The following is a 14,680-nucleotide window of genomic DNA, read 5'->3' as shown; positions in this document are numbered from 1 at the left end:
TTTATGAGTCACTCTGACCAAATAGTTTGACGAAGACAAAGGAATGAAAAATGTGTCGGGCTGCAGCTCACTGTTATTTTCAGTTTTAAAGACTCTGCTGAATATTATAAATACAAATACTTTGCACATTCCTGCACAACTACACAGCTTTTTTTATGTATATAGTGTGTTTATATTTTTTTATACTTTAATACTTTTTATCTTACTTATATTTTTACTTTTTGATTTTTAAATCAAAAACATCCGTTTTATCCAGTCAAAAGCACAAATATATTAGTAGTTAAGTATATTTAGTGTCATAAAAGACTGAGAAAAACATCAAATATTGCAATTTGAGAAGCTGTTTGGTTCATAACTTTGTGAAGAGCCTGCAGCCACCCTGGGAGCTCCCACACTGGATGGGGGCTGGCTTCCAGAGCTGGCCTGTTCGGGGGCTGCTTCATGCTGCATGGACACCAGAGGACGTCGTGAAGCTGAGTTTTTGCTAAAAGATTCTCTCCAGACATAAAAATATTGAACTTTTTTTGTGAAAGAAAAGTTAAAATATCAAATTGTTAAAAAAATATTCCTCGTTCATTGTATGTGCACTTCAAGTTTCTCCATCATCACTTGTGTAAGTTACACACTTACACACCGGGATTGGCTTTCAGACCAGTTGTGATGTTTGTCCTGTTAGTGGCTCAAAGATCCAAGTGAAGTAACAAGAAGCAAAACTAAAACTAGAAGCTCAGACAGACGCGGCACATCACTGCCCCCCTGAGGACGACACCACGCTTGGTTTCATCCCTCGCACCACTCTTTCCACATTCACAGCCAATAAAACTGACATGCTGCTACCTGCACTCAGATTCTTTGGAAACATTCCTTGAAAGGAATTACACTGTCAGTAGTTTAATGGCACAAACAAAATACAGCAATTCCACAAAGTAAAGAGAAAAAGATGTGACTGTGTGACTAAAACTCTGCTTTCCTCAGCAACCTTCAGTGTTTGTGCCCCTGCCCGATGACTAACCCGAGTGACTTATCACCGCAGATGGCATTAAAACGCTTCGACCGAGTCACTACCTGTTTCCCTGCCCAAAGCGATGATGACACCAAAGCACCGTTTACAGTATGTGCACATTCACACAATCAAACTCACCTGTAAGTGGGTCTAGACTTGCCTCGAGGGTGTTTTAAAGACCAGTGACTTGTTTCATGCACGTAAGAAGGCAAACCCACAAGTTAACTGTTTAAACATGAACACTGGAGAGAATACACACTTGATGTTTGAGTCCAATCACAAAGAGACGAAGTGAGTGACAGCACATTAGCTACTGATCAGTAATTCCAGTCCAGCGATCAAATATTCTATCAAATCTGGATAATCAATACTTTGGGGATGGACTTCTGCGTCCTCCCAAACAGGACATGCTCTCATGCTGCTAGAGGGCACATGAATGACGACATTATGAAGACATCAAACATCTGGCTATAATTCAGAGCAGTGACACTATGTAAATATTATTGTGCCAAACAAAAGAAAAATCGCTGTTTCTATTGGAGCGAAAGTTGCTCAGCGACCAGATTTGTTCAGCTCCTCTTCTGTCATGTCGAAGAAGCATCTTCAATTTGTTGAGCTCGTAAACCTGCACTGTTCTGTAGCTGCTGTAAATATTTCTGTTGTAAATTGAACATGTTTGGGTGGAGACAAAAACAAAGCCACTGGCTGCTAATCCTCTCCACCCAAACAGCATCTGTCCAGTCATAGCTTAGCAACCATAGCTAGGCTTTGGTTACATAAAGGACCAATTTATGACTGTGTAGCATTGGAAGTGAAACCATCCTGTCTGGTTTATTCTTGTCATGTTACTTATCATGTAGGACTAACTAACTGTCACTAATAACTATGTCACCATAATCTATTATTTTTGTGCGTTAGCTTCAGTCTTTTGGCAAATGTAGCCATTAACTGTGAATTTAAGACTCCTTTAGCATTATTATTATTTTTGGCCTTTTTATGCCTTTATTGATAGTACAGCTGAAGATAGACAGGAAGCAGGGGGCAGAGAGGGGGGGAGTGACACGCAGTAAATTAGCCGTCCGATGCGGGATTTGATCCGGGGCCAGCTGCAGCGAGGACTATAGCCTCCACACACGGGGCGGCCGCTTAACCCACTACGCTACCGACCGCCCCATTTAGCATTATTATTTACTTATTATTTGCATATTTAAAATACTGTTTTAAAAATAAGTCAGCTAGAAATATTAATAAGTCAGCAGGAGAGCAGGAGCTTTTGTTGTAGTTTTATTTTTGTTTTTATGCAACTGTTCTGTTGCCTAAAAAACGTTCTGCATTGTCTATTTCTGCCTTTATTCTGCTCTGTGAGGCACTTTGTGCTGCACCTCTGCATTACAAAGGTGCTATATAAATAAATAAAGTTGAGCTGAGCTAGTGAAATCTGCTAGCGTCAGTCATTTTAACTGCACAGACCTGAAGAGAGAAGCCTGCTTTGGTCTCAAATTATGTGCACATTGTTCCAGAAAAAGACTTTCAGGTGGCAAATCTGCTCATTATAATAATTTATAGTTATTTATAAACTGTGTTTGTGCTAAACGAGAATGAAAAGCTTACAGCAACTCACGGGACAGGCCACTGAAAAATAATGAACATATAAAGTTCTAATAAAAACAAGCTTCATCATCTCTAAGAGCTACACTCTATGCCCCAACATGAACCTGATGACTTTCTTCCCTGTTTCCATGCTGCGTGTTTTGCAGCCGACTGGATCAGGATCCTGCAGGCCTCCGTCAGCCTCTCGGCATCTCTCATCAGTAACAAAACAACCATTTCCTGTGGCTGCAGGAAGTGCTGAAGTGGCACAGAGTGTTCCTGAGTGAACTCATCATCATATGAGACTCGAGGGATCGGTTGGCAGCACTGAGCGCGCCGACATGCACACACACACACACACGCAGGAGACAAACACAAAGCTGCAGTCGCCTGAGACGGAAATCCAAAAATACATTCTCATGGTTTCTCCTGCGCGGATAAAGGTAATGCAATACGATGAGGTCATGATGGGATTATCATGAGATACTGTACAGTCCCGAGGTATTATGGGACTGATGGAAGAGGAGGTGAAGTTATGGAAAACAGTGAAGGGTGTGGCAGAGCAGTAAGACTCACTGGGTGTGTCGGTGTCTGTGTTTGGTTTTAAAGGGGTGGTGTGTATTTTGGTTTGATGAGTCTGAGAGCTGCAAGGTCACATGAAATATAACAAACTATCCTGTTCGTGCGCTCACCAACAGATCGATGCTTTCTTTGCGTCCCAGAGATCCGTGCTCCACCTTCTCGGTGCCTGGGTTGAGGATGTAGGGGCTCTGACCTGCAGAGGGCTTCATGTTGGGCAGACTGAGCGACTTTAAGTCCTTCACACTCTGCTCCACCTTCAGCTCGTCACCTAGCCGTGCTGCAATGGAAACAAAACAAAGTGGTTGAGCCGTCTGGGGAAAGGGAACGTTGTAAAACTGAAAAAAAATGTTCGCCGCTATTGGAAACGCTGCAGTACTTTCTTTGCGAGTCCGCTTTTATTTTTTTTGTCAGTTTGAATTTATGGCTCATTGTTTTTACTTGAAATCCTTTAACAGCCTCTTGTAAACAGAACAATATAATTCCAAGGAAAGCAGGAAAAAAACGTGGACTTCAGGGCAGCTAAAGAACTTGTAAAACCCAACATTGACATATTAGTAACTTTTAATTGATATGGCAAAGTTGTTATCAAATTTAAACTTGATTTTGAGTCGTATTTCAGGCATCCTGATGAATTAAAGACCAATAATCTGTGTCGTTTAGCTCTGTCCATAAACTTTTTTCATTGTTTGCCTGCTGCAGCTGAAAGCAACACTATGAAAGAGGTGAGACTGAACTAAAACATCAAAGTTGCGTGCTGCAGACACCTTTTAAAACACAATAGTCATGTGATGGACTGCTGATATAAAACTACAGATTATAGCCGCTTTAGTTGTTGTCAAGGCTCAGGAAATGAGAGATTTGATTGAAACGATATGAAACACAATAGAGCAGAACAATACAGCGCCGTTGTCTTCATGGAAGGAAAACCTCTTAACCCTCCGACCACGTGACTGAACAGCTGTGGACTGTTTGCCCTCGACCTCTGTGTTTCAGACTGTATGTAACCCCAGACTGTGGTCAAGAGGTGCGAGTCGGGACAGCGACAATTTCAAAAGAATAGCAATTAGTCATGGCGTAGGATTTCTTTTATGGACGGGGTTTAAATGGGGCCTTTGATCCGGGAGACGGCAACAAGTGTAGCTGCGGCGATCGCAGTGAGAGAGAGGCACCGTTCCCAGTTTCCACTGAGGCATCAAGGGGAAAGAAAGAAAGAAAGCCGGCAGAGTCATCACGCTGCTACCGTGTTATTAAGATTCATGGGAGTCTTAATGACACTTCTGGAACAGGACCGACCAAAACGGTGACAGTTTTTCCCCCCCTTGTAGTTCTGATCACTTTTAAAGATGTAGTCCACTCCTCCTCCTTTCCTTTTCCTCCGAGTCAGAAACACTCGGGCGTGAGAGGAAACCAGCCCAACGCCATCTGAGCTGCTCAGTCATTGTTAGGAACAGGGTGACGTCTGAAATGCAGCGTGACCGCAAAAGGTACTTCTTCCCAAGAGTCTTCCCACTTTCTATGAACAAAGTGATACTTCGCTGGAACTATGACTTATGCTGTGAATGTTTAAATGTCCAACAAGTGAATAATAATTCTGAGTTATTACGTCCCACCTGCTACCAGCAGTGTCAGAGATATGTCAAACACTTTTTACGTTTCACTGAAGTCAAAACACGACGAGTGATTTACAGGAGATACACAATGTGGGATGTTTGCTATGCCTGCTGCAAATGTATGAGTTAAGAATGCAAAATTATGCGTCACCACAGTTTTTACTGAGACTGAAAATGTAAATGAGCTCAGGCTCGGTTCATCTGATTTGTATAACGGGCAGCTAACCGAGATACGATGCTGGACGTGAGAGTTTTCTGCTGCTGCTGAACCTGACGCATTGGGTTAAGGCTGAACAGGAGATACTCTTGGAAGTTTGTGTCCGATGTTTCCACCTCAGTTTGGGAGAGTCTTAGCCAAACTTTTAATCTCTTGTTACTTAATTTGTGGCTACACACAGAGGGAAGCTTAGTTTAGAAATCGGTTCTACTCCTCTGTCTTTAACTGAAAAGCTCTGCAAACTTTCTCTTTTACGTCTTCTAATTTGCTACGACGCGTCTGATGTCTCACAGTTTCGACCTGGCTCGTCTCTCTGGCTTGTGTGTCCAATAAAACACAGTTTACACCTGCTGTTCTCGATGCAGATTCGTCTGTGGCAGTGGTCAGCCTGCAGCCATAAATCAGGTTTATATGAATTTCCATTCTATATTTTGTGACTCAGGCACGTCGTAAAATTTCTTTCTTTCTTTCTTTTCTTTCATTCTGCCACAACAAAACCTCTGTGCAGCCCTTTAGTACACACAGCAGTTTTACTGTTCAACACCTGATTAAAGAGAACACGTTGTTCAGTGACTGAGACAAAGGATGAGGCTTTATTTTAATGATGGCTCATGTGGTCGTTTTTACCTCTGACTTTGAGGTAGTGTCCTCCAAAACGGTATGCCTCGAAGTTGAGGGACAGTGGCGTGTTGGACTGATCGAGGAACAAGTCGACCCGTGACAGCTCGATGCCGTTCCTTTCAAACACCGGACCCAGGACCTCTCTGGTGAACATGCAGATAAACATAAAGCTGGGTTCAAACTCTTCACACACATTTCACGTGGCCGCTCCTCCTCCTCCTCCTTTCTTACCTCAGGGTTTTCTTTTTCATTGCAGGTACGATTTCTGTGTTTATGTCCACGTTGAGATCAAACTTGAGGCTGAAGCACTCCTTGCTGGGGTCCTGCAGGGGGAACAGACACACTGTTAGTTTACACAGGTGGGGCTGCAGCTCGTGCTGTATGCGAGCTCTCGGCAGATCCACAGGGGGGCTCCTTCTCACTGTACTGGCCGGCTCAGACAAAAGAACAAGCCTGGGAGATACCACTATGTTATATCATCGCTGCAGAGAATAATAGTGGCTGTTTTCCTGTTGCACAACTCTCTGCTTACAACAAGTCTGGTTGATTTAAGTCTTCCAAGCGAGGAAGACAGAAATGAAGCTGCGGTTTCGTAGGGGGGATTTTTATGTTGCACACTGCAGCCCGTGTGTCTGTACTTACATCCGTGTGTCGTCTCCGTGGCTTCTTTTTCACCAGCTTCATCCCCCCTGTTTTACGCTCCCTGCAAAACAGTCACACACACACACGATCAGACCTTTTATAATACCTCGAAAGAGCCCAACGTATCAGAGACTTCATGTTCAATGTGATCAGGAGACAGACATTTCATGGCTGTAATGGTTTCCTCCATTGTGAAAACACAGCTCCACTGACATGAACACCAGCGTGACATAACGGATGGTTACTGACCCGCGGTCGTTGCTCCCCTCATCCTCTTCCTCCAGGTCGGAGGGAGGGCTGGTGCGCGGGGGACAGGAGCGCGTGGACACGTTCCGAGCCAGGATGGAGGCTAAAGGTCAAGAAAACAGCGGTCATTCCTTCTGTTGGATCATAACTAAAAGGCGTTAACGTTTAATATCAAGCTTTAAACGGTTGGCTCAGCCAGATAAACCACTTGTGCCTCTTGTGGGATCTAGTTTTGCCGTCCACTTGTCCAGTTTTTGACATATTCTGGAATCAGTGTGCTCGTTACTTTGGTTAAGAGGTCATTGTGACCGTTATCTCTCAGATCTGCTTAAATATCATAGAAAACAGGCGCCACATAACTTCCCTGAGACTCCTCGTGTTTTTAGGATTTCTTTAGTATCAAACTAATCCAGTAAAAGCTCATGAAATTCAATTTACCTCCATCATAATGAAGTGAAAACAGAAATCTCAGGGATGGATGTCACAATACTCTGTAGGACTAGTTAGCACTGGCCTGGTTTACACTGTGCCCTGCCAGTTGGACAAAAAAAACAGGCGGTGTTCCTGCATAACTAGCTTTCTAACTGGCATCATCTCTGAAAAATAGCCACAAAAATGGCTGAGATGGACTCCAAAATTGCAAACATTTCTCGGTTTGTCCTGAAAAATCATAAGTTAATTGCTCCAAGACTGAAAATACAGAATGGATTGTCAGCCGCTGCTGATGGAAGAAAGTGACCGTCGTGAACAAAAACGTTAGACTGAAGGAATAAAGTAAAAACACGGGAACTTAGAGGGAAGTTAGGTCAGAAGGTTTATCTTTATTGGGCTTTAATAACAAACACGATGAGTTCTTCAGGCACACACTGAATAATCCTTAACGAGACATGTGAGAACGGAAGATGTTGCCTTTTGTAGACAACAATTCAGCTCGGTGTCCTTGATATTTACACAGTGAGATCCTGTAATGAGGCAATGGGTATGACATCACTGTAAGGGGGGGTGGATTACCAAATAAAGAAACATTGAGCGTCTACCTTGAGGTTGTAAGTCGAATCGGGGGTGCCGGTCAAAGTGCATGTTGTCTGTGTTCTCTGAATGGCAGCGTGAGTCACATGACTCACACAGGTGAAGGGGGCTTTTGTTATTCAGGTCGAGGCAGTCCGGGTGGTGGCAAACCTGAAAGCAAAGAAAGGAGAAGACATGAGAGGGAGGTCAGGAGAGAGTCAGATCACGTAACTGCCAAGTACACGAGGTCCTGCCGTTAAATTACAAAAACATTTTTAAAGGCCTGGTCCGGAGTGAAAAGGGTAAAACGGTCACACACATTTTGAATAAACAGCTCCCTGGCCTCACTATTGTTTCTGCCACAATTAGATGACCACAGAGGCACCAACGGGCGTTCTTGAGGTTTGGTGACTCCCACCTTCCCACCATCTGTCCCTCTCTGTGGGATGACAACTAATTGACTTTTTTTTTTTTTTCCCACCTTGTGTGCTGATCTGGGACCAGCTTACTCTTACGTAATCCAAAAAAGTCATATCCCCGAGGTGAAACAATGAAACTGACCGCAGGTCAGCACATTGGGAGACGTCCAGGCTGCAGAGCTCCGAAAAGCTCAGCAGCCGAGGCGACGGGTGGCAGAAGGCTGCAGGATTAAGGATCTCTGTCTCTGTCCAGACAGATCCGACCCCCCTCCCCACATTGGTAGTTGGCCCGGTTGGCACCAGAGTTGCTCTTCTACATCTCCTCACTCCACCCTGCGTCTCGCCTCCTCGCCATCACCCCACACCCAGCTCAGGAAGTGAGGATGTATGGGGAGATACAATAGAGGTCCCGCTAATGTACTTCCTGTCATTGTTTCGATGTACTCAGGAGGAGCAGTGTGTCCGTGCACGTGAGCGTGTGCACGGCGGGGGAGGTTTGAGCGCAAGCGAGGGAATGTAGCTTTCATGTAAACACAACAAGTATAGATAAGCAAGAGGTGGACGCCACCTCCTGACAGAACGTGGTTACATTTACACACGTGCTGCCACTACACATAACAGAGTTCAAATGCAATTAATTAGTCAGATTTCAACACAAACGACCCTCCCCTGGTACTCTACCGTCATATTCTGCAGACCACTCCTGCAATTTGGTTCCATGTCCACGCCAGCGGGCACCCAGGACCCCGATAAAAACATCCAACTCACCCACCCTCGTCGGGCTGCTAATTCACTGTGCAAAGCAAGCCCCCCGTCAAAGGCGCACTGACAAGCTGCCTCATTTAATCCACTCCCGTCAATGTCTAGCCAGGTATAATCGCAGATTTTAAGGAGCAAGAAGAGGACAGAAGGAAGAAGGGAGGGAGGGTTGGGATAGGGTTATGGGAGGGTGAGGAGTGCCAGTAAAGATATAAACCCAAGGCAGGAAGGAAGAAAACAGCCCATCCAGAAGCCTTTCAGAAGTACAAAGCCCCCCTAATCTCGCAGCCTAATTGGTGCCTGCGCTCTGTCAAAGCCATCTGACGGTCCTGCAGAGATAAAACAGCGCTGCTCTGAGCTCTGAGCAGGGTCTTCTCCTCTTTTTGCCCCTTCTCTCCCTTCTGTCCTCTGCCACCACTACCAGCACCGACTCCTCCCTTCCTCTCTCTCTCTCTCTCACACACACACACACACACACACACACACACACACACACACACACACACACACACACACACACACACACACACACACACACACACACACACACACACAGGGTCACTCTACCCAGTCTGAGCCCCCCAACCAGGGAGAAGTTTTAAAATAGAAAAGACACTTAGACGGTGAGAGTCAGCGAGGCTACAAGAATGGCCTTGTTTACTGTGGCGAACGCTCCGCTGCATTAAAAGGAGAATTCCAGCTCGAGTATTATTTTAATAGTTTTGGCTCGTTTCTATCAGTTTTGCTAACACACGCGACACAGCAAGATTGCGAGCAGTCCAGACCGGTCCAATTATTATTATGACTCTATAAAAATAATCCAGGTTGTAATAAAAAAACAGTATGATCAGAAGAATCCCCTGACTGTGTTGATCCCTTCAGCTCTACGAAGCATTTTAGCCTCTTTCAGCTCATCGTTTCGGTTTTCCAGTCTGTTTTGGTTATTGCTGAACACTTAATGAAAACTACTGCTGACAGGAATAACGTAAACTTATCATAAAATATTGGACAAATGGCGCTAGGGGCAAAGTCAGGGGGAACACAGCCAGTATGATTCATCTTCTGGAGACCAGGAATACACAAATCCAATAGTTGTTGAGACACTTCAGCCGGGAACAAATGGCATGTTCATAAAATCCTGTTCAGTCCTGCGCTCACGATGTGGTGACTACAGTACTGTTCAGGTTCAGACATTTCTCAATTGTTGCAGCTGATGACGTCCGACGAGTTGCAGGTACAGAGTCGAGTGTCTCACCTCTGCCTGAGTCACTGACCTCGTCTTACCTCTCCAAGACCACGCTGCCAAAGAGACGGCTTTCCACGGCAGAAGCAAACAAGTCACAGGAATCTGTTACAACATCACCTACTTATGCTCCTCTGAAGTCCACGTCAAACTCATTGCGCTTGCATTTTTTCGCGTGCACATCGCACAGAGGTGGTATGTTCTCCGCGAGGTGTGGAGACGAGACGACCGGAGAAAGGCCAGGAGAAAAATCAGCAAATCAGCTGCCATATTTAGACAATAGGTAGACCTTTCCTCACTATTGAGTCTGGGCGTTCACATTCCTGCTGCAACCGAAGCAGCTGAAAATATCTGACGCTTTAGCCAAGACAAACGAGTGCATCACAGGATAGAGGAGGGTGGGAGGTTCTACGACTGGAACAAAAGATGGAAAAAACTAGAAAAGCTTGTAATCTTACATTCATGACAGATACCTGACGATATACACCTAAAAATAAGCTCGGGATGTGTGCAACCAGGGGGGATTTTTGCAATACTGAACATTCCTATCAATGAAAGGGATGATTGATACTCGGGGACGAGAACGACCTGACTCTCATTAAACTGGATCTAGATCAGTTTTCTCGAGGAGGAGGAGGAGAAGGAGGTGGTGGTGGTGGAGGAGTGTGTTAGTGAAGTGTAAGAGAATGTGACCGTGCCGGACAGCTGACAGGAGGCCATGCGTGCCTCACGCTGCGAGTGTATGGACGTGTTCGAGACAACATGTGTCATGTGAGCGTGTGTCGCGTGTCCCCCCCTCGCCTCGCATGCCTGCTCTTAGATCTCGCCGGATTAGAGGTTCATGCACACACACACACACACACACACACACACACACACACACACACACACACACACACACACACACACACACAGTGCCCCACCTTCATCTCCCTCCTCTCTACAACAGCTGAGAACACACACTGGCCCCACGGCGGCCCTCGTCTTGGCTTAGCACGTCCGATGCCACGTGGCACCTGCTTATGCGCTCTTTGTTTCCACACATCTTGCACACACACACACGCACACACACACACACACACACACACAGATGGACTTACAAACACGGGCATGCCCGCTCCAAAGCTGTGTCATCAATGAACAGTGCACTAACTGTCTTTGGATGAAGATGACTGGAGTCTTCTGAGGTGAATCAGGATTAGAAACCCTCGACACTCGATCCTCCAAATGCTCGCACGCGACACTTGCGGGCTATTTCAACACACTTTTAAAAACACACACGCCCGCATAAATTCAGAGTTCTGAGAGCTCATTTTGGGCTTAATGCAGCTGATGCTAAAGACATTAAATCAGGCAGCAGCTATTTGACTTTTCAAACGTCTTAAATTTATAATTGAGAATGGAACTTGTGGGTTTAGAGCAACAGCCTGGCAGTTCAATTTGGCTGCAACGTCCTCACCACCATCACAATTTTGGCTCTTGAGGACGATTTTAAATACGTTTGGAAAGCCTCGCCACATCCTCGCAAACTGGAAAATCTGTGGGTAATCAGCCTTTTTTTTTTTCTTTGTATGGAATTGCTGTATGTGACGCACTGAGAGAAAGGCTGCAGATAAAATTCAAACCCAGATTACAGATCTGACTCAGGGCGATACAAGGAGCATCCATCACATGAGTTTCAGAATCTGCTTGGTAATGATCTCCACATCCGATCTGTGTGCAACCTGACTGCACTCCCATCCTCCTCCTCCTCCTTCTCCGGTACAGCTTGTCCTGCCAGAGCACACCTAGCGCTTATGTAATCGCATTCATCACCGTGTGCATGTGTGTGTTTGAAAAAAGGGGTTATGTGAGCCGAGGGCTATCATCCCGCTCACAGGCGATTATTGTCGTGATGTATCTTCAGAGAGATAACAGGCCTCCTTTGTTTTGTTGCGTAAAGCTCGATTGAAGTTAGCGAAATCTGGATTTCACATCAAAAGTTTTTAACGACTGAAAGTAAGATTTAGTTTAGATCTGTATCGCCTTTTGTTGGCTACAAACACTGAAGGTTTGGTGGTCCTGGCTACAAATCTGAAAACAAGACAAGCAGCACAAAACACGAGATACTCATTACGTGTTTTGGAATACTCGAGTTACAGAAATGTTGCTGATGAGCTTAAAATATTGACACGATCGGATTCTCTATCGACGTGACGCGGTCAGCGAGCCATCAATTTGTTTGTTCAATCGACCTACAGAAACACTCAGTTCACTCACGGTCGCTGATAAAATGTTCGACTTTTGATTTTCGTCCACTGGGTGTTAAATGACCCTGAATGGTTCCGATATTTAGATTACAGACTGGAGGCGGAAGAAGCAGCAGCGCCGCGTATTTTCGGCTTCAAAGCAGCGTTCGGAAACCTATGGGTGACGCCACTCATGCTCGGTCCATTGTTTTTTCACTTTTACAAGAGAAAAAGAGACTTTAAGGATGAAGACTAAGAGACTGGTTTGGCAAATGTACATCTGGTTAACTGTCCCACCTCCTTTAAAAAGTAGCACTCTTAGCTTTTAAAAAAAAGTTTTTATGGGAACCATCCCACGCAGTGGATGAGAAAGTCCTGAAGAGGCTAGGACCAGAGCAGATGTTAGCTTTCATGTTAGCCAATGTGGTCCTAACTTTAATTAGATACAGATGATTGGTGATATTTGTCATCAGTGAAAGCTCACGCTAAAAATGAGACATGTTGTACTCAGAAAGAGAGAGAGAGAGAGGGGGAAGAGCTTTGTCAGCATGGGAGCAAATCTGTTTTTTTAACCGACTGTGACGGCTGGTTTCAAAATGGAATCAAGCCAGTAAAACCAACCTAATGAATTAATGTCAACACGAGACAATAACTAGCCAGATGTATAACAATACAAAAGGTGAGAATAAACAGGTGGAGCTTTCAAAGAGAGGAAATATGTTCGGGCTCGAGCTTTTAATAAAGCTTTTATTGTGCTATGTTTACTGTTGGAGTGTGTGTGAGTGTGTTGGGGTTGGGTGTAGCACTTAGGAGTTAATGTACAACGTGTAAATCTCATATAAAAATATTTTTAAAAACTGACTTTTTACTGACATATTGTGAAAACACAAGTTCCCACACACACAGTTGGTTCCCACACCCATAGAACTCAATTCCCTGTCATTGTTCCAGGCAGCCATCATGAAACACACAGAAAACATGAACCTGAATCAACACTAGTGCTTCATATAAGGGACAATGGGGAAGACTGTTGGTAAGCTTGTGTGAGCCAACCTCCTGAAAGGCCTTGCTGCACTTCAGTCTTTGTTGAGACTGCCGGTGACATCCAGGTACTCTGTGTTTAATTACACGGGCCAACTTTAATGCTCACCATCACTCCACTCCCACAGAAAAAGGCTGCTTTAAGGTCCTGTCCTAACATGAAAGTCATCACTGATTTGGCAACCGGTGGAGATTCTCCTAGGCGGTGAGTTATGTTAGCATTAACGCCGCTCGCGAACAGTCATCAGTCATGGGGAAAGGTTGGGTTGAAGGAGTCGGCTCACGGTAGCTTCAAAACAACTTTTTTTTTATTTCTTCTGTCTTTTAAAAATCCACCGTTGACTTTGACGTTTCTGTTTCTCACACCGAAAAGCTCGAGTGCATCCCAACAAACACACCCACGCACGCAAAAACAAATGGTTAGCACTCAGATGAGGCGCAGTCATGCTCGGTCTTGTTCAAAAAGTAATGACTGCAGTGAAGTCAGTCAAACATCCAGACAGACTTTGGTCACACACACACACACACACAGTCTCTACGACGTCAAACTAATCAAGAGATAACCTGGAGAGTCAGACACGAGGACGCATCATCGGTGGGTCATAGTCTAAGACCAAGAGAAGGACAACCGCTGTCTCACTTTCACAGGCAAATACGCTGACGTGCTGACCTCTGACCTGTCCATGCATCAGTGCAGTGCAGAGTACAGAGACTACACAAACACCAAGTCTAATGCAAATAAAGCGGAGTATTTCTCTGTCAACTGCACACTCATTTTACCGTAATACACTGATTCTGTGACGCTAAAAAAGCTCTAATTGAATTGGTTTATTCTTGAGCAGTGGTGACAAATCAGATGTCACAATATTTACCTTAATATCCACAGTATAACAGTAAGTATGAGGATGAGGATGACTAACAGTGCAGCGTGCATATTAGTAGCATGCTGCCTCATTATTAGTCATTATAAATCACTTATTAATGCCTTACTCTGCATGACCTGAGCTACACCATCAACTAAGACTTGTCCCTCAATAACCTCTGTGAGTTACTGCTTACTGGAAGCAATAACGAGGAAGTAAAGAAGTGGCTGTGCATATGAATTATGATCTTAATGTGCTTTGGTTGGTATGTGAACAGGCGTTCTCCCTTAACACTTAATATAATATAAATATGGTCTAATCTTATGTTAGAAAACACAAGTGTGAATAGTGTCCAAATAACTCAAATAATTTGAAGTGAGGTCACGTTCACGACTAATTCATTAGCTCTTTGACACTTGCACACCCTCCTCTAGCACGCAACTACTGCAATGGACATCCCTGATGGAGGTCTAATAGCTCTAGTATATGATCGTGTGGAATAATTAGACATTAATAAGTGCTTAATAATGACTAATAAAGAGGCAATATGCATGCATGTAGTAGCTAGCAACTAGTTAATGGTGAATATGTGAACCTTAATATGAAAT

The 14,680-nt window shown here is 44.5% G+C and overlaps 1 protein-coding gene across 5 annotated transcripts in view; it reads right to left on the bottom strand.

Moving 5' to 3' along the window:
- Nucleotides 1-14,680, bottom strand: part of plekhg5b (pleckstrin homology domain containing, family G (with RhoGef domain) member 5b) — a 67,250-nt gene that overhangs the window by 16,908 nt on the left and 35,662 nt on the right. For all 5 annotated transcript variants that reach the window (XM_010747264.3, XM_027288264.1, XM_027288265.1 and 2 more), the window contains 6 exons: nucleotides 7,549-7,690; nucleotides 6,515-6,614; nucleotides 6,266-6,326; nucleotides 5,855-5,946; nucleotides 5,630-5,766; nucleotides 3,286-3,452 (listed from right to left, as the gene is read on the bottom strand). In XM_010747264.3, the coding sequence (XP_010745566.3) occupies nucleotides 3,286-3,452; nucleotides 5,630-5,766; nucleotides 5,855-5,946; nucleotides 6,266-6,326; nucleotides 6,515-6,614; nucleotides 7,549-7,690 (699 nt within the window). The remainder of the gene's footprint in view (nucleotides 1-3,285; nucleotides 3,453-5,629; nucleotides 5,767-5,854; nucleotides 5,947-6,265; nucleotides 6,327-6,514; nucleotides 6,615-7,548; nucleotides 7,691-14,680) is intronic.

The sequence above is a fragment of the Larimichthys crocea genome, chromosome XV, assembly GCF_000972845.2.
Source record: "Larimichthys crocea isolate SSNF chromosome XV, L_crocea_2.0, whole genome shotgun sequence".
In the NCBI taxonomy this organism is placed as follows: domain Eukaryota; kingdom Metazoa; phylum Chordata; class Actinopteri; family Sciaenidae; genus Larimichthys; species Larimichthys crocea.
The sequence above is the reverse complement of the archived record's forward strand: the minus strand, read 5'-3'. Positions and strand labels throughout refer to the sequence as shown.